Source organism: Colletotrichum acutatum (genome assembly GCF_030867785.1).
Source record: "Colletotrichum acutatum strain CBS 112980 chromosome Unknown BDZ83scaffold_17, whole genome shotgun sequence".
Taxonomy (NCBI): domain Eukaryota; kingdom Fungi; phylum Ascomycota; class Sordariomycetes; order Glomerellales; family Glomerellaceae; genus Colletotrichum; species Colletotrichum acutatum.
The window spans coordinates 222,246-244,642 of record NW_026849011.1 but is presented as its reverse complement, the minus strand read 5'-3'; the positions used below and the strand labels follow the sequence as shown (position 1 = coordinate 244,642).

The 22,397-nt window shown below is 54.3% G+C and overlaps 8 protein-coding genes and 1 non-coding gene across 9 annotated transcripts; 2 read left to right on the top strand and 7 right to left on the bottom strand.

Moving 5' to 3' along the window:
* Positions 1-1,578: 1,578 nt before the first annotated feature.
* BDZ83DRAFT_570556 (uncharacterized protein) lies at positions 1,579-2,838 on the bottom strand (the record flags this gene model as incomplete). Its single annotated transcript, XM_060504315.1, has 1 exon — positions 1,579-2,838. One exon carries the CDS (start codon positions 2,836-2,838, stop codon positions 1,579-1,581), a length of 1,260 nt encoding a protein of 419 aa, XP_060368502.1.
* A 912-nt stretch (positions 2,839-3,750) lies between these two features.
* On the bottom strand, positions 3,751-5,787 carry BDZ83DRAFT_609250 (uncharacterized protein). Its single transcript, XM_060507520.1, has one exon. The coding sequence runs from the start codon at positions 5,560-5,562 to the stop codon at positions 3,997-3,999; it is 1,566 nt and encodes a 521-aa protein (XP_060368501.1). The 5' UTR covers positions 5,563-5,787; the 3' UTR covers positions 3,751-3,996.
* Positions 5,788-6,569: 782 nt separating this feature from the next.
* Positions 6,570-7,083, bottom strand: BDZ83DRAFT_648706 (uncharacterized protein; the record flags this gene model as incomplete). The annotated part of the gene is made up of 2 exons (XM_060510210.1): positions 6,570-6,757; positions 6,969-7,083. 2 exons carry the CDS (start codon positions 7,081-7,083, stop codon positions 6,570-6,572), a joined length of 303 nt encoding a protein of 100 aa, XP_060368500.1.
* A 547-nt stretch (positions 7,084-7,630) lies between these two features.
* Positions 7,631-8,424, top strand: BDZ83DRAFT_128249 (uncharacterized protein). Its single transcript, XM_060501196.1, has 2 exons — positions 7,631-7,720; positions 8,044-8,424. Exons 1-2 carry the CDS (start codon positions 7,718-7,720, stop codon positions 8,347-8,349), a joined length of 309 nt encoding a protein of 102 aa, XP_060368499.1. The 5' UTR covers positions 7,631-7,717; the 3' UTR covers positions 8,350-8,424.
* Positions 8,425-9,444: 1,020 nt separating this feature from the next.
* On the bottom strand, positions 9,445-12,940 carry BDZ83DRAFT_648705 (uncharacterized protein; the record flags this gene model as incomplete). Its single annotated transcript, XM_060510209.1, has 3 exons — positions 9,445-12,102; positions 12,449-12,500; positions 12,798-12,940. 3 exons carry the CDS (start codon positions 12,938-12,940, stop codon positions 9,445-9,447), a joined length of 2,853 nt encoding a protein of 950 aa, XP_060368498.1.
* Positions 12,941-15,134: 2,194 nt separating this feature from the next.
* BDZ83DRAFT_648704 (calmodulin) lies at positions 15,135-16,225 on the bottom strand (the record flags this gene model as incomplete). The annotated part of the gene is made up of 6 exons (XM_060510208.1): positions 15,135-15,169; positions 15,249-15,461; positions 15,524-15,649; positions 15,906-15,921; positions 16,098-16,154; positions 16,223-16,225. 6 exons carry the CDS (start codon positions 16,223-16,225, stop codon positions 15,135-15,137), a joined length of 450 nt encoding a protein of 149 aa, XP_060368497.1.
* A 580-nt stretch (positions 16,226-16,805) lies between these two features.
* BDZ83DRAFT_t70 lies at positions 16,806-16,904 on the bottom strand. The gene has a single exon. It is a non-coding gene; the product is annotated as a tRNA-Pro (tRNA).
* Positions 16,905-18,047: 1,143 nt separating this feature from the next.
* On the top strand, positions 18,048-19,526 carry BDZ83DRAFT_749148 (FAD dependent oxidoreductase; the record flags this gene model as incomplete). Its single annotated transcript, XM_060513727.1, has 1 exon — positions 18,048-19,526. One exon carries the CDS (start codon positions 18,048-18,050, stop codon positions 19,524-19,526), a length of 1,479 nt encoding a protein of 492 aa, XP_060368496.1.
* Positions 19,527-20,441: 915 nt separating this feature from the next.
* Positions 20,442-21,378, bottom strand: BDZ83DRAFT_648702 (transcription factor; the record flags this gene model as incomplete). Its single annotated transcript, XM_060510207.1, has 4 exons — positions 20,442-20,458; positions 20,509-20,923; positions 20,980-21,067; positions 21,128-21,378. The coding sequence occupies 4 exons, from the start codon at positions 21,376-21,378 to the stop codon at positions 20,442-20,444; spliced, it is 771 nt and encodes a 256-aa protein (XP_060368495.1).
* Positions 21,379-22,397: the final 1,019 nt, after the last annotated feature.

The following is a 22,397-nucleotide window of genomic DNA, read 5'->3' as shown; positions in this document are numbered from 1 at the left end:
TTCAAAGAAAGGCAACTTACGACGTCAAGCCGCACCACTCCCGCCACTCACTCACTTCATCAAACAGGAGGAGACTGCGCTTCAAAACCGCACATTTAACTGCTCGTTACTACAATACTATCTACTATTCTTCCTGAAGTCCCTAGAACAGCGCTATCTTATCACATGCGCGGATTTAGGAAGATTCGGTCTGGGAGCGAGGGGTTCAGACGAGAATCTGCTTCCTCTAACACGATCCCGTCTAACTGTCTTATAAAAGGATTCACGCCAGCGGCATTGAGCGACTCTCAGGCAGAGGCAATGGGCCGGGGCAGGGGCAGGAGCAGGAGAGGCAGTGAGACTGGTGATGCTGCTGGGGTCGAAGTTGACGTATACTGTCGGTTTGTCTGATTCACTCCCTCTCACCCCCCTGATACCATTGAAAAAGACCAGAGCCAAAGAACACCCCTGCCAACGCCCATTATCCAGCGACTCGGACGTATTCGTCACACATCGTGCAGACGAGCGTGACGAGCTAGTACGGCGAGCTGGTGAGTATTATTATAGTAGGAAATGGGCCGTGAGTTCTTCCATAAAGCATCTCTGCTGGCCCTCTTAGAACCCAAGGCTTTCGAGGCCACTACCCTTCTAGAACTACCAGTTCAACAATATTCTAGCTACTCTTAACAGATTACATGCTATGTGTTAACCAAAGATTTCTAAGTTTTAAATGTAAACGGTCTTCTTGTTAAAGGAACAGGCGGGGGTACATAACATTATTATCAAGACGTCTACCTATAATGCATACTCTTTGCAATTCTAGCAGTCTATTGTCCACCGGCCATGTCTCAATCAATCACGCCCCTTTCATTTATTTGCAGTCCAGCATGGATACGTACTCTTTATCTTGGACGGACCATGAAAATAGCCAGTCAGCCTTCCAAAAAAAAAAAAAAACACCACATTCGTCCAGGTGTATCAATTCAAAGGACACACATATTTGTCCAAGATGTTCGAGCCCAAGAATTTTCATGATCATGTCACGGGAATCAAGCACGGGAATCAAGCACGGGCATACTAAGACACTCCTATTACTAAACCCATATCCCCCTAAGAACTTCGCATTCACTAGATCACAACAACTCCCGTCCACGACCTAGCGACCCGCACGTATTCGTCACGTACTATTCAGATAAGTGGGATGAATATAATAAGCTAATAGATATAGTCTTAGCTTACCGACATCATCATCTCTCTCTCTCTCTCCCTCTCTCAGCCTAGTAACTCGCACGTATTTATTACACAACGCTCTAAAAGAGCAAGACGGACGTGACAAGCCAGCGAACCTAGTTGTCGAAACATCATCTCGTCATACCTTACCATCCCCTCTAGTGAATCGTGGCCTCTCACCTGAAGCTCAGCCCGGCTATGACCGCTGAGCCATCTCCCAAAAAAGTCAAGACGAAGAATTATTAAGCGCGTTCGTCCTGATACCACGAACGAACGGATTTATATACCATCTTGACAAGCTACCTAGAACTAACACCCAGGGCATAATGACATCTTGCCCCTTGACACCATCATATCTCTCCCATCACCTCACCCAAACCTCTGCTTCGCCAGCTCCCTCAACCCCTTCATAACCCCCTCCTCCCGCTCCCGATACTCCCTAACCCTCTCCTCCCGCTCAGCAGCCCTCGCCCTCGCAATCTCCTCCCTCCTAACCTCCCGCTCCGTCTTCTTCCTCTCCTCCCGCGCCTTCATCGCCTTCAACTCGGCAAAACTATCCCCGCCCCCCATGAGCTCCTGCTCGCCCACCTCCGCCACAGCATCCCCGCCACCTAACCCCTTCTCCCGAAACTCCTTCATCTTCTCGTTGACCGCCGCCCTCTTCTCGAGCTGCCTCTCCCGCGTCCCCGCCTCCGCGCGGGGGGCCACGTCGTCCAGCCTCTCCCGCTGAAGCTTCCTGTCCTCCTTGCGCGCATGTCGGAGGTCCGACGCCCGCGCCGAGCGGTCGCGCGCCGCTTCCTCGGCGAGGGTCTCGCGCTGCAGGGACAGGTCTGCCATGTTGGGAATTCCGGGGCCGGAGCGCTGGCCGGTGCCGCGCGAGGTGGGGGGCAACCTTGGTCCGAGATCATCATCGTCGTCGTCATCGGCATCCGCATCATTGCGATCCCCATCATCCTCATCATCAGTCCTCTCCCTGCCATAATCCCTCTCCTCGCTCCTCTCCACCACCTCCTCTCGCCCCCTACCATCAGACCCCCGCGAAGGAAGCCCCTCAATCCCAACCTCAAGAGCCCTCTCCTTGGCAGAGACAAACATCTCGGGATCATACCACCCCTGCGACAGCTCCCCTCGGTTCCACTTCCCCACGAAGCTCTTCCACCGACCCCTCACTTCCCGTTCGTCCATCTCGCGAATGTCCTTTTGCTTCTGCAGGTCGAGGTAATACGCCAACAGCGGCCGAAACACCTCCATCTCCGACTTGCCCAGCTGGCGCGCCTCATATGGCAACGACACCGCCGCAGCCGCCTTCTTTTCTTTCGAAGCAGTGCTGCCGCCGGCAGCGTCACGCGGACCATCCCGGTGCCGACGATGATGGTGATGACGCCGATGTCTGTGTCTCGAATCTCGATCCTCCGGGTCATCGCGGTCGCGGCACCTGCCGTCGTCTCCGCGGGGAGATCTCGCCCTCCGTTCCCGACGCGAACCGACCTCGCCAACGGGCGACCTCCGCCTCACATCATCCCGGTGCCGTCTCGGCGACCGCGACCTCGACCTCGACCGAGAGCTGGCCCGTCCGTATCTCCGCTCCTCACCCCTCCGCTCACCCGAGCGCTCGTCGTCTCCGGCCATAGTTCAGAGGACGAGTGGACGTTCAAACGAGTGAGTTACGCTTCCGAACAAGGATGCGCCAAGTTGGGATGAGATTAAGATGAAAGATCCACGATAAGGTCCCTCGTTAGATACATACAAGGTGACAAGACCCCTCCTTGCCTGTTTGCGACACGTCCTTCTCGAGAAAACCTCGCGAAACAAGCTTTTTTTTTCCTCTCACTTTCTTGGGGTTCGTTCCCAAAAAAAAAAATGTGACAAGCAAGGTCGCACGTCAGATACCTTTTGGCAAGGATGACAACTCCTCTCCAAGAGAAGAACTTGAGAAAGTGATGGGTGTGTGGGGTAAGGATCTCTTATCGACGTTGAATCGTGGCCGTCTCTTTGTTTGACCACAGTTTCAGGCGTCGAGAATCTGCCGCGACTATGAAGCCGATCAGCCGAATTGGCCTGCGCACCCAAAGGAAGGGGGTGGCAATATTCGGAGGATGCCGAACGGAGTCGGGTGACGAAAGCGATTTTTGCGACTGCAGGTAATGCACAAGCGCCAGCCTTGAGAGGTGAGGATACGATGGCGCTGGATATCAATGTAAGGTAAGGTAGGTGGAAGGTTGGTCCTTTGCGGTGATGTTGTTGTACGACAAGTCAACGTCCGTGTGTCCTGACGGTAAGAAAAAAGTTGGAGACTCACTCCCCTGGTCTCGCGGCGTGGCTGCCCTGGGGACCGGAGCAGTGGGTACCCCAACTTCGGCGCCGGAAGGCAGCACACACCGTGCCGAATTCCCCTCTCCTGCCTACAACAACTCCGAAATTAATGTTTGGTTCACGGCACTTAAGCCCGGGCATTATCGACTGTCAATTACAGCTGTCTCGGCCCAAGATTTATGGTTCCCAGCTCATTCTTGGCTTCACTGTGCAAGGTAACCAAGGTAAAGGTTGAATAGTTTCTGTTTCGAAGTCAATCACCGGATCGTCAGACGTTCTATGAACAAGTACGTATTCTATCAGTACTATGATGCAGCCAGTAGAGGGTATCGTTCCAAACACCGCGTATGCAAGTCGAAAACGGCTGAACAATGCCGACCTTCCAAAAGACTCCTTCGTATCCATCGTCGAGGGTAAAACATTCCGCAAAACCTAATCTTTTGCGGACCCCAGCTCGACACACCCGAACCCACCTCATCCTGAGTCGGGTATGGGCGAATTATTGTGTATCGAGCAGCCGAGGCACTGACAATCGTCGCCGCATGGACATGACGACGTCTCCCCAGCGCACCCGTCACCATTGAACGGATAAGTCACGAAGAAGAAGTCGTTCGCCGACAGTGCCTGCTCTTCACTCAATACTGAGGCTCCATCGGAAGGTGTTTGCGGCCCAGCAGGAGAACCACCGTTTTCGCCATTGGTGTGTACGTCCATTCCGCGGGCGCCAGTCCCGTTGGTCGTTGCCGTCTCCAAGTGTCCATTCGTGCCGTTCGTGCCATTCGTACCATTCGTCATTCCATAAGAGTCGTCCAACATACTGGTGTATGCAGATCGCACGTAGTCTTGCGTCGCATCGTTGTAAGGGTGAGCCGCGCAGCCCACACACTGGCAGCCGTCGCCACAGCTACACATGTGTGATGTTGATTCGGGCATCATCGGAGTTGTACCATCTGAGGTGAACAGCGAGTTCGGCATGCCGTACGCGGCCGGCTGCGGGATTGATTGACCATACTGCTGCGCCTCCATCTGCTGCTTCCACTGTGCAGGCTGTAGCGGTGACATCCAAGATCCGTATTGTGGCGGGTATGTGAAAATCGTGGGTTGGAAGTATGAGTTGAACATGCCCTGGGGCATTGCGGTAGGTGTCTGGAAAGGCGACATGGCTATGGCGCTCGACGGCGACATATGACCGTTGGGCATATGATGTACGTTTGTGTCTATCGCAGGCGCCTTGCTAGAGCAACAACCGCCCGTCTTAGGCTTTGGCTGCGTCTTGGGGCTCGAGCTAACACTAGAAGGCTGTGTTGAGTTCCCCTCGGCTTTGCTGGGCCCTGAGCAACATGAGCCACCCGTGCTGGTGCTCTTCAGCGACGGCGGAGGGGCAGGCTTTGGCGTCCCATTTGTCTTTCCTGAGCAGCAAGATCCCCCATTCGACGCTGCTGCCATCGTAGTAGGCGTTGTCGCAGTCTGCGAGGTGTTGACGGCTGATGGTACGGTATTTGGCTGAGGCATCGACATGGCGGCTCCCGGGGGGAACATGGGCGCAGGCATCTGCTGTGGGAACATTGGATACATGATGGGTTGGTGGAAACCGCCGTTAACGCCGCCCATCATGGTCATACCGCCGTACTCCATCCCATTTCTCGGTGTGGGCATGCCCGGTACGCCACCATTGGCGTGTGGCATGTGATTCGCTTGGGCCATGTCGTATGGCGGCAATATGTTGATATTGGTGGCATCCATCCTCTCGAGGTTCACGGGGTCGAACGACTGCTTGCGACTGGCCGCCTTGGGGGCAGACTTCTGTATACGAAAGGAGGCGGCGGATGCCTTGGTCGGAGACATTGGCGGGACATCGCTCGCCGGCGATTCTGCCTTGATGACACTGGGGGATTCTGCGGGGGTTCCGGCGTTGCTGGAGCCGCAGCCGCATTTCTGCTTTCTCGGGATGGCGGCCGTTACACTACCACAGCCGCAACCGCGGGAGGGCGGGTGAGGACATGTGCTCAATGGTCTGCCGGGCTTTCGGACGGGGACCATCAAGCGTTCATTCGCATGGGTGCATTTGGTGGAGCGATGACCACGGATGCATGGCTCGCTGGACAGCGGAGGGTGAAATGGTCAGCTCAGGGTCCAGCGGAAAGTGGGACGCGGAATTCCATCAGTGCTCGGAGACATCGCAAGTCGTGAAACGGCGAAGATAGACACAGCGAGGAAAATGTGAAATGAAGGAGGACAGGGACGCAAGAAAGAGGACGTTGCGACTTACCAAGCCATCTTCTGGCCGTTGATGAGCGGCATGGTGGGCTGTGGTGGGGGTGGCTCTCAAGGTTGCTGTGGTACCGTGAGGGCGGGTGTAAATTTTGGCGATTACCCAAGTTGCGGTAGAGACTACAGTTTTCTCAAGAAAGGTAATTGCAAGAGTAAAAGCTGCGATGAATGTCGCTCGCTCAGGCTTCGGCCCCAATAGACCTCGGACGGTGGGAGTGAGCAGCGGCGTGGAACATGAAGGCGGGAGCCAGCTCTCAAGGTGCGGCGGCGGCGGTCGTCGAGTGTCGGTTCTGGTCGTCGCTTGGGTCGCGGTCGCTGCGGGTCGGTCTCTCTGGTGAGCTTGTTCACGACGCAAGCAAGCAAGCTATGTATCCGGCAACGATGGGTGAAATCGGCTCAACGGACGAGAAAGGCCATGTGATGGGTGAGCGGGCGTGGGCGGTAAGATGGGTCGTCGAGGCTTCCAGCGCAAAGCAATCCGGTAACGATGTCGAGGTGAGGAATGCGGGATTGGAAGAGCTGGGGATTGGCAAGAGAAACGAGTGGCGTTTCGAGCGTGAAGAGGTTTAAAGCTGCGCGCAAAGGCCGGGGGGTCGTAAGGGCGGGTTTCTGGGTATTGAATGAAATGGAAGTAGACAGGACTCGGAGATCAGAGAGAAGCGCCGGGTCGGCAAAGCAGTGGAATCGTTGCTACCTTTACCTTAGCTGCCCTGGTACGTAAGGTAAGGTATCCGTAGTGTGTAGTGCGTGGTGGAGGGATGAGGTGGTGGTGGTGGTCAGGGAAGACAAAGCCACAAAGGCGGATTAGCAGTAGCAGAGAGGGCAGAAACAGCGACGGTCCATGGAAACAGGAAACGGCCCAGTGGACCGTTTGAGGTGGACAGGACGTCGGCGTCGGGGGAGACGGGGTTTGGCCTGTATGGATAGCCCACTGCGACTGAGGAAGGAACAACACCAGCAGCACCTGCTTGAGTCGAGTTTAGGTACGTAACGTGGTTATAACTTGATTTGAGGCAGTCGAGGCAGGTCCCTTCTTTCCTCTCTGCTCCTCACTCCTTCCCCCGATCCGAATTCAGCAAGAAAACAATTCCCAACCCAAACCTAGGCACTTGCCTCCCCTCGGGTAGTCTTGGGTCCCTGACCAGCACTAGCGGCCCCTATGCTCGATGTCCTACCTTGGTCCTTGGCATCGTCTAGTCCAGCCCAGTGTGAGCCTGTGAGGTGAGTTCCAGTTCCAAGCCCCAGCAGCGATGGACCGAGAAAAGCACGAGCAACAGCGGTGGTGGGCATTTGCTAGGCAATGGATGGGGCGCGGCGGGCGGGAGGGGGGTGAGCGAGCCAGGTGAGGGACGGTATCCCGGTAGCGCATCGAAACAGCCCCACGTGCGGGGGTTTACTAAGGTACATGCCTCGCTCGCTGTCCGCCGCCTGGTTCACTTTCTGCCTTGCTCGGATACTCGACACATGGATTACAAAGATCATTCATTGAGGGTACGAATACAGATACCGAATTCTCAGTGCCCAGTGAGATATGCTTACGTCGGAATCCGTGATGTAAGCCCGGGCGGGAAGAGGGGTCTGTCTGCAGCTCTCATCACAGACAGCATGCCATGTCTGTCCGTATACCTAGGCCCAAGGGACAAGTCCATACACAGATGCCCTTTCCGGCTATGCCACCTCAACCTCGTCTTACAATCAGAGCCCCAGTCATGTCCATGGTCCCTCAATGCCTACCTCAATGCCTCATAAGAATTGGACATGGGATGACTCTGGATGGTCCTGTCTCTCTGTCTGCCTCCCTCACTTTCTCTTCGGGGCAAGCTTTTTTTGACGGCAACTTTCTAACCAACTCTAAGGCACGTAACCCGACACAATAGCAGGGCCAACCCAGCAGCACCACTCGCCTTTGCTGCGTCTACTTAGAATGGTAAGCCGGGCGCGGTTGGGACTTTACCTCAAGCCCGTAATCTACGGCCTGGAGGCGGCGCGCTTCCCACGTCGACATGGCGTTCGCCGCAGAAGCGTCCCGAGCGTCTATCTCCCTCACAGTACGATGCTAAGGTACATATAACACCTACCAGCACAAGACATGTCGCATCGCATCGGAAAAGGGATCAGAAAGAAAGACGTGAGAGAGATGTGGCGGACTAGCAAGACAAAGCTCCGGCTATTCGAATAAGCCGCGTGCTCTTTCTTCTCTGCCGGGATACGCTGCCCTCGATAAGAAGCTAACTCTGGATCGCCGTTTAGTACCGACTCCCCGTTTCCTTACTCTCCGTATCCAGTTTCTTTGCACAGTATATGAGAAGCCTGAAAGCAGGCCCTCTGGGTCATATTTCTTCTTCATGCCATTCTTGCATCTTGACATGTTCGCTCCATCATCAGAGGATCTGTAAGATCAAAGTCAAGGGTCCAGACTTCGAGATCCTGTGCGACCACACACGCACTTTCCATCCCACTTACTCAAATATTACCGCTGACCGTCTGACGGGCCTGCTCCCCTCACTCCCGCGAGTCGGTGCCGAGTCCGCGGTCGGCCCAGCCTCACCAGCCTGAGTTGGCCCGTTATCCTCCCCGTGTTAGTCGTCTACACACCAACGACAAACCCGCACGGATATCGCGCCACAGATTTCCCAGAGCCCAAGCATTCCGAGGGACCTACAAATCAACCCATAAAAGAATGCGTACTCCCACGGCCAGGCTCTCTACATCAGGAAATTCGAGCGTGGGAGAAAGGTGAGGAACACCGCAGTCACCGTAAGGAGGGTGGGAGCGAGCAAGTTAAGAAAAAAAAAAAAAAAACACCGACTACATACTCCACCGTCAGAGGCTCGAGAGGCAAGGGAAGTGAGCAAGTTTTGATTGGCCGGATCCGGGCAGCACCACCAAAAATTCACAACGAGACGGCCGGTTGTTGCGAACGACCTGGCACCACCCCTCCCTCTCCTCTCTCTATCGACTTTGAGCCTACCAACAAGAGACCACTTCATACGAAGAATGCGTATCCATGGCTGTGCAGGAGTAGCGCTCCGAAAAAAGGTACCCCGTGGTGGGACATTTTGTGATGTAACCGCATTTCGCCGGCATTGGAGGTTCGCCTGTGTTGTTGGCATCAAGACGGCTTCTCTCGTCCTTCTCCGCCGCAACTTTTGGCGCAGGGCTGGATATATTGTGCTAAAAGCGAGAAAGAGAGACCTGTAATACATGGCCGGCTCTCATAGATATGTCTTGCAGTGTCAATTACTGCCGTCACCTCCACGCCATGATGAACCCGCCAACCCGCCAACCCGACGCTTCACTTATTGTGCCGTCATATCTCGTCCCTTTCATATATCCATCCGTATGGACTTGTCTGCCCATCGCCCTTTATGCATTGCCATGCCACGCTCTCTCTAAGCGGCATCGGGCAGCCCAAACTTGGACGGCCGCCCCGTCGTCCTTCTGCAGGACGGCTGCCATATTCCCCTTCCACATATACCCCGTCCCGCTCACGGCCCAGTCAAGACACATGCGTTTGCAATACTATTCTTCAGATAAACCCTGGATCTTCATAGGGTGAGCACTTTTTATCAATCGTCCAAGCCCGCCGTCTCGCCCCTGGTGTCGTCTTGGCCTACTTCCAGAACCAGCGCCTGCGTCCGCCACGCGCGCTTAGTTTCCCTCATCCGAATCCCCAGAGTTAGCAAACATGTCCACTGCTCTCATCCTTTTCCGAGGCTGTCCCTTCGGCTGGGTTGATAATTGCAAACGTCCGACAGTGGGGGCGTCGTCAGTCTTCGCGGCCTCTGCCGTTCCTTCTACCTTGCTGCTGGCCTTGCCTGACGGTGACTGATCCTTTGCCGTTTCGGTTGCGTCCTCTTCCATCGGCTCCCCCTCGACATCATCATCCACCATGGGCTCACCCTCCACATCCTCCTCGCTCATTGGTTCGCCCATGACATCGTCTTCTTCCATGGGTTCTCCGGCAACATCTTCCTCGTCCATTGGCTCGCCTTCGACATCCTCCTCCTCCTCCTTGTCAGCTGTTGGCTCTGGCGCTCTCTGAGAAAGGGTGCTCGTTGTGGCAACATCAGCGGCCGGCAGCGAGGTCTTCTCAACCACCTTCCATCTACCCTTCTTGGCTGCGTCATCTTCAATTTGCTCTTGTGACTTTGAAGATGGCGGGTTTTCGAAAGTTTTGGCAAATAACTCCTGACTCTCCGTCGGAAAGACACACCAACCTTCCCAGAGGCTCAGGACTAGACCAACGCTTCGTTTCCACTTCTCAGCCCGTAATCGGCCCCAGTTTAGCTTCTCAGCCATCAGCCCCAGACCCTCAAAAATATTGCGCTCTTTGAGTGCTCCTTCGAAGATCTGTCGATACCGCCAAGCGCGCTGAATACCGCTACTAGAGGAGGCGGATAGCACGTCGCTGACAACATATAGGCCCACAAGGCTTGCGCCGCTGGTGTCAGGGCCCTCCTTCTCGGCTTTCTCTTCCGGCTCAGCTTCAGGCGGCTCTGAGTCGTCCCTTTGTCTTCCCTTCTCTTTGCCATTCGACTGAAACTCTGGGTTGGCCGTCGTTAGTGCAAAGGGCTTCTCGACGTTCGAGACAATCATGTCGACGACCTCTTTGGCACCCCGGCTTGCGTGCGTCAGCGCGAACGCTGTAACTCGGGCGACATCTCCTTTTCGAATCTTGGATAAAGTTGTGGGCAAACGAGATAAGAGATGGGTAAGCTTTGCTTTGTCGAGGGGATTCAGGAAGGTAGCCTCTGCTTCAGGCCCCTGAGCCTGGTTCTCGCGATTCTCCCCGTCAAAGTCCTCGTCATCTGAGGAGTTATACTCCGAGTCGGATACGAACTCGTCAAGTTCTGTGACGAACTCGAACGGTAGACCTTTCTCTGGAGCTTTCCAGGCATGGCTGCCGTCGAAAAGTGGTAGATACCGTCCCTTATTGCTCCGAGCAGACGCTCCCGTGACGATCTCCCATAACCGCCATCGGTACCAGATACCTCCTTCGCTGCGAGCGTCCCAAATCCAAGCCCATTTCTCCTCCCGTTGAACCTCGGGGCGGCTCATGAGCAACGCCTCAAATTCCACGCCATGCTCGAGAACCGACTCGATGGTCCTGTTGATGAGGTGTACCATCTTTACATCGTTTGGAGGCTTGACAGCCACGTGAAGGATACTGCTCCGGTTAATTGATCCACCTATATTTGGGCCATACGAGGTTGGCGGCGCAAAGCCGCGATGGAAGGCATGCTGTGTTGTCGCGTTACCGGGTGCCGTCGGCTGCGACACAGGCTTGGCACCAAAAGGCTGCGATCCGGCAGATGTGCCACCCAGTGTCGATGTTGTCGCGGTTGCTACTGTTGAGGATAGGTGCCGGTGCAATGACAAGTAACAGCCGTAACCCAGGTAGCGATTTTGCAGCGAGCTCACGACTGCATCCAGTTCTGTTGCCGGCGTGTCTGGCGATAGTGTGACAATGGCCACGGCGCATTTCTTCTCCGTGCCCGGAGGTCCCATAGGTGGTAGAATCTTAACGTGTTCGACATTAAGACTTGTCGGAATCAGTGATTTGATGAAGGCAGGCGATGTTCCAGGCGGCAACTGAGAAAGACGCAACGTGGGCCTAGCCACTGCGACTTCCTCGGCTCTCGAGTCTGATTTGGCTTCGTCCTCGTCGTCACTGTTGTGGAAAACCTTGACGACCGAACTCGGTTCCTCCCTTTCCTCGAACCCGAGCCGGCCATCTCTGTCCCTCTCCTGTCGGTATGCGTCGAAACCCCTCTTCCTTCCAAGCGAGCCAGGCGGAGGTCCCAAGCTTCCCGGACCGCTCTTGAAGCTCGGAGTAGGACCTAGACTACCTGGGCCGCTCTTGGGATTGGATGCGCCAAAGTGTCGCCTAGATGGTGCAGGTGCGCCCAACGGAGCGCCGCCAAACCCAGGGACCTTGGGCTGGGGTCTTTGTGAAGGCATTGAGCCAAACCGGCCGGTTCTCGGGTCGTCGTCATCATCGTGATCAAAACTCTTGACAAAGTCCTGGTAAACTGCGGCGGTCTCGGCAGCCTCGCGGGCCTTTTTAGCTTCGGCTTCGGCTCTCTGTTTCTCGAACGCGGATTGCTTGGATGGTTTCTGGAGCTTCGCCTCCACGTCGGGAAATTCGACAAGGTCTTTCGCCGATGACATCGCTACCGGTATAGCTGTGGAACTTCTTATCGCATAGTCGGTTTGAGTGGGAATCTTCCGAGATCGGGAGGTGCGCGATCGTGCATCGCAGTTGACGGCATTCGTGAAGTTGTAGAAGAAGTCCGACGCAGTGCTCTGTAAGTGCGCCCGCGGAGCTGTCGCGGTATGCACTGTGTTGAGAAGAAACACGTTGGAATCCTCGCACTGTCTTAGATACTGCCACTTGCTGATGTGGCTTGACGAATCTCAAGCCACACTTTCCTAACTTCGCACCTTGTGTGTACTTCACCCTGGGGTCTACTTGCTGGTACGATGCGATGTGTTATTAAGTTCACAGCTTCAGCAGATGCTTCAAGCCACGAAGAAAAGGTATAGAAGTCACGGAAAAGTGCGCGCCCAATCTAGGCTGTTGCATACGGAGATGTCTCTCGGGTACAAAGAAGAGCGACACAGCCCGACTTTTGATATGTCACCACATCACCTTCTCCATCCCAGATAAGACCTGCTCCAAATTGCTGAGAACGACAAAGATACTAACCGATATCAGTAGGCCTCTCCTGACACATCTTACTCTATACCTGCGGCAGCACTGTATCCGGCAAAGAGACTCTTCAACACATCTCACCTTACTAAGATGGACGCTGCTATACATCTCAACAACATGGACGCAGCCAACTCGACCGATGTTCTTTCCCAACACGTCCAGGAAGAAGGGCATGGAGGTCCCACCCGTCCATTCGAGCTCATAGCTCGCACCGAATGGATGAGATTAATGTACCACACAACTTTTGAACGCGGACCGACACCCCCAAGCAGGGAATATTTCTTACCGCGGGTAGACACCATTGATGAATTCACGCAGTGGCGGCAAGGATTTGTTCAACGAACCGTTCTCTTCGATAGTTGATTTCTCCAATTCATTTACAGCATCTTTGACTTCTTCCGCCTCCAATATCGCATCTTGGTCACTCATTGGAGTGAATTTTCAGGATGGGAAAAGAGCGCAACAAGAATCCTTGGGGGAATTGGGAGGGACAGATTAGATTCCAAGACGATTCTCCCAACCCTAAATGGAGGGCTAAACTTGTCGTGGAAGTGAAGGATATAAACGGGATGGATATGGGGTTTCTGATTCATCAAGATCAGGCCGTCTGGTCATGGAGAACCGAACCACCGCACGCCGCTTCCTTTTGGGATCAACCAAGACATCTTGATGTGGTGATTCCTATCAAAGCAGAGCCGCAATGGTAGTATACAACTGCCTGGAGGTTGTTGAAAAGTACTGTTTCTCGCATGGGGAGTCGCCAAATATTGGAAACTGCCAAAGTCAGGCACATGTTCCAAACAGTCATTCTGGGAGGCTAGATGAATTTCTATTCAGTCGTTATCAAAGCGTAATTTTTTCTCTCTAGAACCAATTCCAATCATCTAACGGATGCTTTTATATTGGACGTCGCTGATCTAATTGCTCCTCCCCAGTCTCCCTCGATATCTACTTTAGCTCTTCCTCTCATCTTCGGTGGGGTATTCGCCTTGGGATGAAAACCTTCTGATAGATAATGAAGACTAACTCCCTGCTACAGTCGATCAGGTCCCTTAAGCTCCCGGCGTAGCGAGGCGAAGCCAGCAGCTACAGAAATAGGAGCAAGGACTCACGTGATGCAGTATGACCAAAACTATAGCCGATAACATATCGCCTATTGCCCTATCTCCATCATTTCTCAAGGGAGGCAGTGATATTTGTGCGAATGTATTTGAGGGTGGGCAAGACACCCTCTCTTTCTGCAATGACTAAATGTCAAAATATTTAAAAAGACAAAAGAGTTCAGCCCCACCCCCCCTCCGGTGCCGAACTCGGGGCTAAATCTCTGGTGCTAATGATGGGACTCGAACTCGGAAACTCGTCTGCGCTGAGCCTGTCGTCGAGTAGGCTGGTTGGCGAAAGTTGTTGACCATGAAACCATTCCACCACCCACGCCACAGTTTGACCTGACCCCCGACCTAGGGGGCGCCTGCTGTGCTGGTGATAGGAATGGGATTGAGGGGGGTGATAAGGCTTCTTCTCGTGAACGATGTGTGGATGGGAAGGTGCGAAGCAGGGCGGTGTGGACGGGCAACCCTTTGGGCCTGGTGTTTTGTGATGCCTCAGAGCCAGAGGTGAGGCTGACATTTTGCCCTTTTTGACTTGGAGCTTCGAATGGAAGAACCTAACTTGCCGACGCCCCTTACCATATCCTTTTCTCACACTCTCATGGCATTTGAACATTTTTTCGTACAGACACTCATTGAGCGTCAACACCATTTCTTCGGTACCCACCGATGATACGCCCGAGAATACTCCAGCGTGAGATAACCGCGAATAACAAGCATATCCCCCAGCAACGACATTTCAGTACACGGAAGTTTTGGACAGACACAAACAGAAGTTGTTTGTCCTCCTCTGGCAATATAGTTCGGCTGGCTCTTCACCAAACTGGACTTCGAACTGGGTATAACATAACCCTTAATCCTCTGGCAATATTGTCTGTCTGAGACTTTCGACTAGAAGAGGACGCAAGGCCGATACTTATACTCCTTGCCGGCCGGGGTTGGCTACCTGGATGCCTCGGGCATGGAATAGCAAGAGAAAGATGGACATTCGTTCTCGGACAGTCTCCTCTGCCAGTAGCCGTTGCTTTGCTTTGCGAGAGTCCCGAGCCGAGATCAGACCGCCAACATCTGTGCCCTGGTATTTTGCACAGAAAATGAGCGTCATGATCCTTCTTGGACATTCTCCGTGAATTATAAGCCAAACACAAGTAATGTCAAGGTCAGTGGTCAACAACAGCCTTGAATCCAGTTAACATGGTGGCGCGGTATCAGCACGGCCTCACAGTAGCCACCTGAAAAGACTTTCTTCGCCCGATGACAAGACCACTGGGCGTGCCAACCCTGAAGGGAAACTGATCACAAGAACCAAAAGGGGACAGCTGTTTGTTGTCGATCATTTCAAGATCCCACATCGTGAGAGTGTCGTGATATTGAGACCAACCCAGAGGTCCAAAGAGAAACTAGGCAGATTTCGCTCTACCCACATAACCGGACCAGAAACCCAAAGAAAAAAAATACTGAACGATGGATATCACCGCCAAGAAACCCACAAGCCCCCCTTTTTGTCCTCCTTTTCTTTACTCTCTCATCATGATCGAGGCGAACTCATCGTCTGCAAGTAAACAAAGTTAGCATCACCACCACGTTACCCAATGTTGAGGTAGAGAGGGGAAAAATGGGAGGCCTCTTACAGTCAATTGACCCATCGCCATCCTTGTCGGCCATTTGGATCATCTCGTCAATCTCCGCCGCAGTCATGTTCTCACCGAGCGAGGTGAGAACGTGGCGCAGCTCCTCGGCCGAGATGGTGCCGCTGCCGTCGCGGTCAAACACCTTGAATGCGTTCTTGAGCTCCTCCTCGGCGTCGCCGACCTGCACCTTTTGCGCCATCAAGTTGAGGAACTCTGGAGAGCAAAGTCTCGTCAGCATAACATGTCCCAGAGGAGCATCTTGAGGAAAACCTCACCATTGAAGTCAATGGTGCCGTTGTTGTCGGCGTCGACCTCGTTGACCATGTCGTTCAACTCGGTGTCGCTGGGGTTGAGGCCCAGGGACCTCATCACCTCGCCAAGCTCCTGGGCAGTGATGTCACCTGCAGGGACAATGTCAATTTCCGTTGATGGGATGGAAAAGAAGTAGTAGAGGTATCGCATATAAAACAAAAAGGGTATAAAATGAAAAGCGCAAGATGAGATGGAAAAAAAGGGGTCTGAACCAGCTCCCCTCTTCCCGCGCTCATCCTGCGAAAGAGGGTTCGAGTCGAGTTTCAATGACCCCCCAGTTTGCCGATAGAAAGAGGCGAAGCAAACCAAAAACATAAAGGGTTCATGGGAGTCTATAAAACTAACCTGTCCCATCCTTGTCCTATTTCGCGCAGACAAGTCGTTAGTAAAGATGCTTGATTTGAGGTTTGAGGAATTTGTTGCCCAAGCTGTACACAATGCGCCGCCAGCCTGATGGGAAAGGTGGAAAGGGGGAGTGAGGGGCATTGAGGCAGCCCAAGTGACGGAGAGAGCTCGGAGGGGTGAGTGAGAACTTACGAAGAGGTCAAACACCTCCTTGTACTGCGCCCTTTGCTCTTGGGTCAACTGTGCAGCCTGTCAAACGCATGTTAGCTGCAGCTCATTGATAGTCTCTCATACAAGACTGGCGATCCGAATCTCACCATTTTTTTTTATATGTGGTTGTCTGCTTTTGGGTGACGGGATTTTGTTTGTGAAGGAAGATTTGGGTGAGTGAGAGGTGGTTTGAGACAGGGAAGACAGCGTGGGACAGCTGAAAGCGGGGATGTGACCACGAACCCCGCACGGTGTGGGCGGTGGGAAGAGCAATAGGATTCATACGGTCTTGGTACAAAGAGCCGTGAGGTAAGGAATGGTGGGCTGGGCTGGGCTGGCCATGGTCCAGGTTGCATCAACGTTCCCTTGTTTAGAAGCCCAACGGTCATGATTAAGTCAGCCTTGTGGTGATGTGATATCTGACTGGACCTGCTGCTGTGCTTGCTGTGCGTGCTCAGGCGATGCATAACAGCCAATAGTGGAACATTGGACCTCTCTGTTTGGCATGGCACAGCTCAATCAAGGCTTGGTTGGATTGCCTGGTTTCTGCTACTTGCCTACCGTTCTCCTTGGCTCCATTCTCTCTATTTCATCACCTTCGTAATTAATCGACGTCTGATACCTCAAATCGTCATGGATCAATGATTATCGTTTAGATGGCAAAAATATTGAAATGGCAAAAGTTATCAGGGGCCCAACCGCGATTCGAACGCGGGGCCTCGCCCATTCAAGCTGTGCTGAAGGGTTTTTATACCCGAAGGGCGAATCATACCTCTAGACCATTGGGCCTGATATTGTTGGATGACATTTATCGGGCCTGAACGGGGCTAAGGGGGCGAGGGCGCCAGCCTGCACTCGTGGACGCAAAACACAGGGCAAAAGGCAGTTTTTCATCCGAGTTGGGGGACCATGGCGGCTATTTGAGCTCAACCCGGCAAGCCCAGCGCACTGATTTCATTTCCCGCCATTACATTGCCTCCCAGGATGACGTCGATTATCTCCCATCAACCATCGCTCATCGCCGAGTGGGAGTCGAGGAACATCAAAGCTCTGCTATGCTCACCATCGTCAATTGCCGTTTTCCTCTTGAGTGAGAAGAGAACCGACACATTCACCCACCCGCCGCCTACATCGGAAAAGCCAAGCCTGTCCGGGTTCAAAAACCACGCGACCACGTCCGTATCGCACTGCCGCAACACCTAACCCATCGCCAAACCTTTCCCTTCATGCAAGTGTCGGCCGACCTGCAAACCAACCTTACCGATCCCGACTATTCCCAACTGGTGGAACCCCCACCAACGCCATTGACCTTACATGATGACCCCTCCAGACTTCCCCCCTCCTACTCCTGGTCGCAGGGGAAGGCAGAAAATGGGAGAAAAAAGACACCGGTCGGCGCCCCCGCCAAGCCAGCCCGCACTCCAACAAACTACCAGGTCTGTCCCTCGTCCGGGGGTGAGGAAAAACTTACGATACACCGATGGAATGACCCCGCCGACGCCATTTCCAGCGAGCAAGTCGACGCGAGACCTACCTTACCCCCGGGAGTCGGGAGACGCTACCGACCTCCCACCCATTCGATGACCTAGCCCAGACTCCCCAGCAGAGGAAAGGGAAAAAAAATTTGACCTCCGATAACGCCCTTCCCTCGTACGTGTGGCCGCGTGCGGTGAGCTTTCCGCACCGCCAATTTCCACTCTCAGAGATCGACCCGCACTATTATTTCTTCGTCCTATCCTGTCCGTCGCATTTTTTAAGGTAATGTTTCTCTCTTGCCCCTTTGGCTTCAAAAGTTTTCAAAAGTACCTCTACCTTACCCCTTGTGACCTCCCTGCCTCCCGCTCCCGCGCCGGGTACCCGCTCCGATAGCATACGAAACTCCGTTCACGACATAGCCTCTCCCACAGACACCAACAACAGACGAGACACAAGATGCCCTCCGACCCGGCGGCGGCGGCGGCGGCGGCGACAGAGCCAGCGCCCTCCTCCATCCTGATCATCGGCTCCGGCGTCTTCGGCCTGACCACAGCCTACGAGCTCGCCCAGCGCCCACGCTACGCCTCCACAAAGATCACAGTCCTCGACCGCTCTCCGATCCCCGGCCCCAGCGAGGACGCCGCTTCCGTCGACTCCTCCCGCATCATCCGCGCAGACTACGCCGACCCAGCCTACGCGACCCTCGCCGCCGAGGCCCAGACAGAATGGCGCAAGACCTCCCACCCTTCTGACCTCGGCGCGGAGGGCCGCTACAGCCAGTCCGGCCTCTGCCTCGTCGCTGACCCCGTCGCCACGGCCTCGACCTCGTACTTTTCCTCCTCCTCCGCTTCAGCGGCAAAGACCAACGCCGACGCCAAGCAAAAGGCCAAGAAGACGTCTCTCGAATACGTCCGCGAAAGCTACAACAACGTCGTCTCCCTGGCAGGCAAGGACGGCGACAAGATCATCAAGGAGCTGCCCACGCCCACAGCTATCAAGGACTACCTCGGCACCCCCGAGGCCCCCGGCACATGGGGCTACATCAACCCGCTCGCGGGCTGGGCCGACGCCGGCGCATCAATGTCCTACCTCGCGCGCAAAGTCGTGGCCCTCAACCGCGTCACCTTCGTCTCGGGCGTCGCGACCCGCCTAAACTACACACTCGACAAGTCGACCGTCACAGGCGCAACCCTCCAAGACGGCTCCGTCCTCTCTGCCGACCTCGTCATCGTCGCAGCCGGCGCCTGGACGGGCGCCCTCGTAGACCTCTCCGGCCAGGCCATCGCCACGGGCCAGGCCGTGGGCTACATCGACATCACCCCGTCCGAGCTCGAGGTCCTCCGCAAGATGCCCGTCACCCTCAACTTCAGCACCGGCCTCTTCATGATCCCCCCTTCGGGCCTGCAACTCAAAGTCGCCCGCCACGCCTTCGGCTACCTCAACCCGACCGCCATCCCACACCCATCGCCCTCAACCCCGCCCTCGACAAAGTCAACAGTCTCCCTCCCCGCAACCCACCTCACCGACGCGAACCTCAAATTCCCCGCCGAAGGCGTCGCCGCCCTCCGCAAAGCAGTCCGCACCATCGTCCCCATCCCCGCCATCCACGACCGCCCCTTTGTCCACACCCGCCTGTGCTGGTACACCGACACCCAGACGGGCGACTTCCTCGTCTGCCACCACCCCACCGCCCGCAACCTCTTCGTCGCCACCGGCGGCAGCGGCCACGGCTTCAAGTTCTTGCCCGTGCTCGGTCGCGAAATCGTAAACGTGCTCGAGGGCCGCGGCGACGAGGTGTTTAGCGAAAAGTGGCGGTGGAGGGAGGTCAAGAGCAAGGCGGACGTGACGGACCTGTACGAGCACATCATGACGGAGGACGGGAGCCGAGGAGGTATCCCTGGTCTCTTGCTGAAGCAGGAGCAAGCAAAGTTGTAGACGCGAGAAACATAACATCCACCCATCCGGGTATATACTCATATCGATGTAGGTACATGCTGAATGTAGGTAGGTAGATACCATGTAGCAACCGTGGAGATAGAGCTGTTGAAAATGTATAGTCTTGAACTTGTGTCGAATGCTGCAGGGGACAAAACATGCGTTGAAGTAGCTGTTAGTCTCAAGATTGTTATACGCAATGAGCACATGTCAGAGTAATCAGTAGATGCAGTGGTTACTAGTCACCCTCACAGGACAGGCACAAGAATTGGAATAGAAACCGGGTGATGGCATTGTACTAAAAAATAATGCCGACTTGTCCACTCGAATCAAACTCGCAGACTAAACGTAGAGTAAGACTTGAGTGATCGGTCATGTCGCCTTAAAACTAGGCAACGTTCATTGCAAAACCGGTTTCCCACCTTCCACCAACAGTCCCTCCCGACCTACTGTCCAGGTGGCAACTTCAACTCCGTCCCATCCCCGTTATTCATCCCCCATTCGGTCTGAGACCCCCATGCATCTAAGTCGAGTCCATTAAAGAACGGCGAAAGTCGACCTGCGCATCTGCCGTCGACGGTGCCACGAGCAGTCTATGTAGTGCCGCGGAATGAGAAATCTTATTCTTTTCATTTCAATCAACCACCCGACCGGAAACTTCCGGCCCAGGTTACCTCCTGTACCAACGCCAATGCAATGCAGCAGAAAAAAGTGAAGCAGGACGAGTGTCAATGACTTGGGTCACGGCCTTGTTGCCAGGTGACGGACGCTCGATTTTTTTTGGATTGTGTGCGAAAAAGAATTCGTGGTATCGTGAAAAAAGGTTGTCTAGTCGTACAATGTCGGTTTTGATGTGTGTGGTGATAGTAGTACATCGACTGGGTCGATGACCTATCCTTGTGTTCAAGGGTCTGTTTAGACCTTGCGGAAATCTGGAGAAGAGTTAGTGGATAAAGGCTCGAAGTGGTGGAAAGGTACTTACCCTGAAGCACGGGATAGATCATCTCGAAGGCCTGGTAAATCTCCTCGCGCACCTTGGCACCGGTAAGGACGATCTTACCGCTGACGAAGATGAGAAGCACAATCTTGGGCTTGATCATGCGGTAGATGAGACCAGGGAACAGTTCAGGCTCGTAAGAACTGAAGTTGTGATGGCGCGAAGCGAGACCCTCCAAGCGAATGGGGAACTTGATATCGCAAGAGCCGACAATATTCTGAATCTTGAAGTCCGTGAACTTGGCGTTGAAGCCAAGCTTCTGGATGATACGGGCGTACTTGCGGGATGCAAGCTTCGAGTCATCCTCAGACTTGGCACCGGTGACGACCATCTTGCCGGAAGCGAAGATCAGGGCAGTGGTCTTGGGCTCACGAATACGCATGATGACGGCAGCGAAACGCTATGGATGAAGAGTCAGCGACAGTGTGACTTGAATCAAGAGTTGTCTCATCTCACCTTAGGGTTGTACTCTGCGTTTCTCGCATGCAGGGCAATCGTCTTGAGGTCCAGGCGGCAATCCAAGTTTACCGTGGCAACGATGTTCCTTGAGTAGGCGAGATAAGCCTCATTGAGCAAAAAAAAAGATCACTCGTGATATACATACTGCAACGTAGGAGTCAAGCCACTGCCACCCTGTGTCGCGGCCGGCGTCGCAGCAGGTGTCGCGGGCGTCACCCCGGTACCATTTGCAGGCTGCTGGCCGTTGGGCACAGGGATTTGTCCATTGACGGCCGCCTTATCGCCGTTCGCCTGGGGAGGAAGCTCGTGAGCGCCGCCGGGGAATGAGAGGGAGCCAGGCGCGGTGAAAGCCTTGGCCTGCGCCGCACTCGTGGGATGGGTCTGAATCGCCTCCATGATTGCGGTAGATGGATGATGACCTGAAACCGAGGGCAAGAGCAGATCTGAAGCCTTGCGAATTAGTCTCGTTTCTCGAAGCGATTGTAGTAATGATAAGGGTACGAAACGCTGCTCCAAGATTGGCGAATGTCAAGTGATAATGTAACGATGTGAAAGTGGATCAAGCTCGGCGATATTGTGTTGATGGGAAGTTTTGGTGAAGTGAAAGAGGCGGGATTATTTATGTTCGGAGGTTGGGGGGCCAATCACAAGCGCCAGCCACACCCCACCGCTCTGTGGTAGATGGAAAGACACGACAGAAATGGGTAGGCACATGGAGGAAGGCACGCCAACCATGATAGGAGAGGAAGGAAGAGGAAGGAGGGCATACCAGTCGATGGAGATGAACAAATAAATGTCTCCCCTACAATATCTGCTGGACAGTAGGTAGGTAGGTATGCGCGAGTATCTTGCGATGCGACTTTTTTGCGATCAGTGCCGAGCTTGTGACAGCGGCGGGTACGGGAGGCAAATGGATCAAGTGAGGTAGGTCGACGAGAAGGTCGTGGATTTCGTAGGCGTCGCTTCGGTGATGTCGCGAATGACCCAGATACCAGCAATCAACTCGACGTCTCTGGATACCTCGTCACAGTTCAAAGCACGGTGTCTCTATTCGGCGACGGCGCGTGCGATGTCTACAGAGTGCAGCGGACTCGTTCTCGACCTTGTGCGTCGTCGGAAGGGGCTCGCGCGGGAAGTTTGACGAAGATGTCTCGAAAGGAACGTATTCCAGTTCTTTTCTCGTCTCAGAGTACGAGATCCGGGGGGGACACTTTCAGTTAAGAAGGTATTCCGCCTGGAGGTTCTGAGGGTTGACGGGTTCGTCGGTTGGTTAATAGGGAGAGGAAGAGAGAGTAAAAGTCGACTTCCGAGATGTGGACACAAGAATCGCGACAGCGAGCTTTGTTGTCCAGAAGGATCGCGAGGAAGTAGAGGGTAGGTTGATGACAGCAGATGTGTCTATCGTGGATATCGGA

Bases quoted from the DNA above. Each gene is read 5' to 3' on its own strand.
- BDZ83DRAFT_609250 (XM_060507520.1), bottom strand. From the start codon at position 5,562: ATGGTCCCCGTCCGAAAGCCCGGCAGACCATTGAGCACATGTCCTCAC.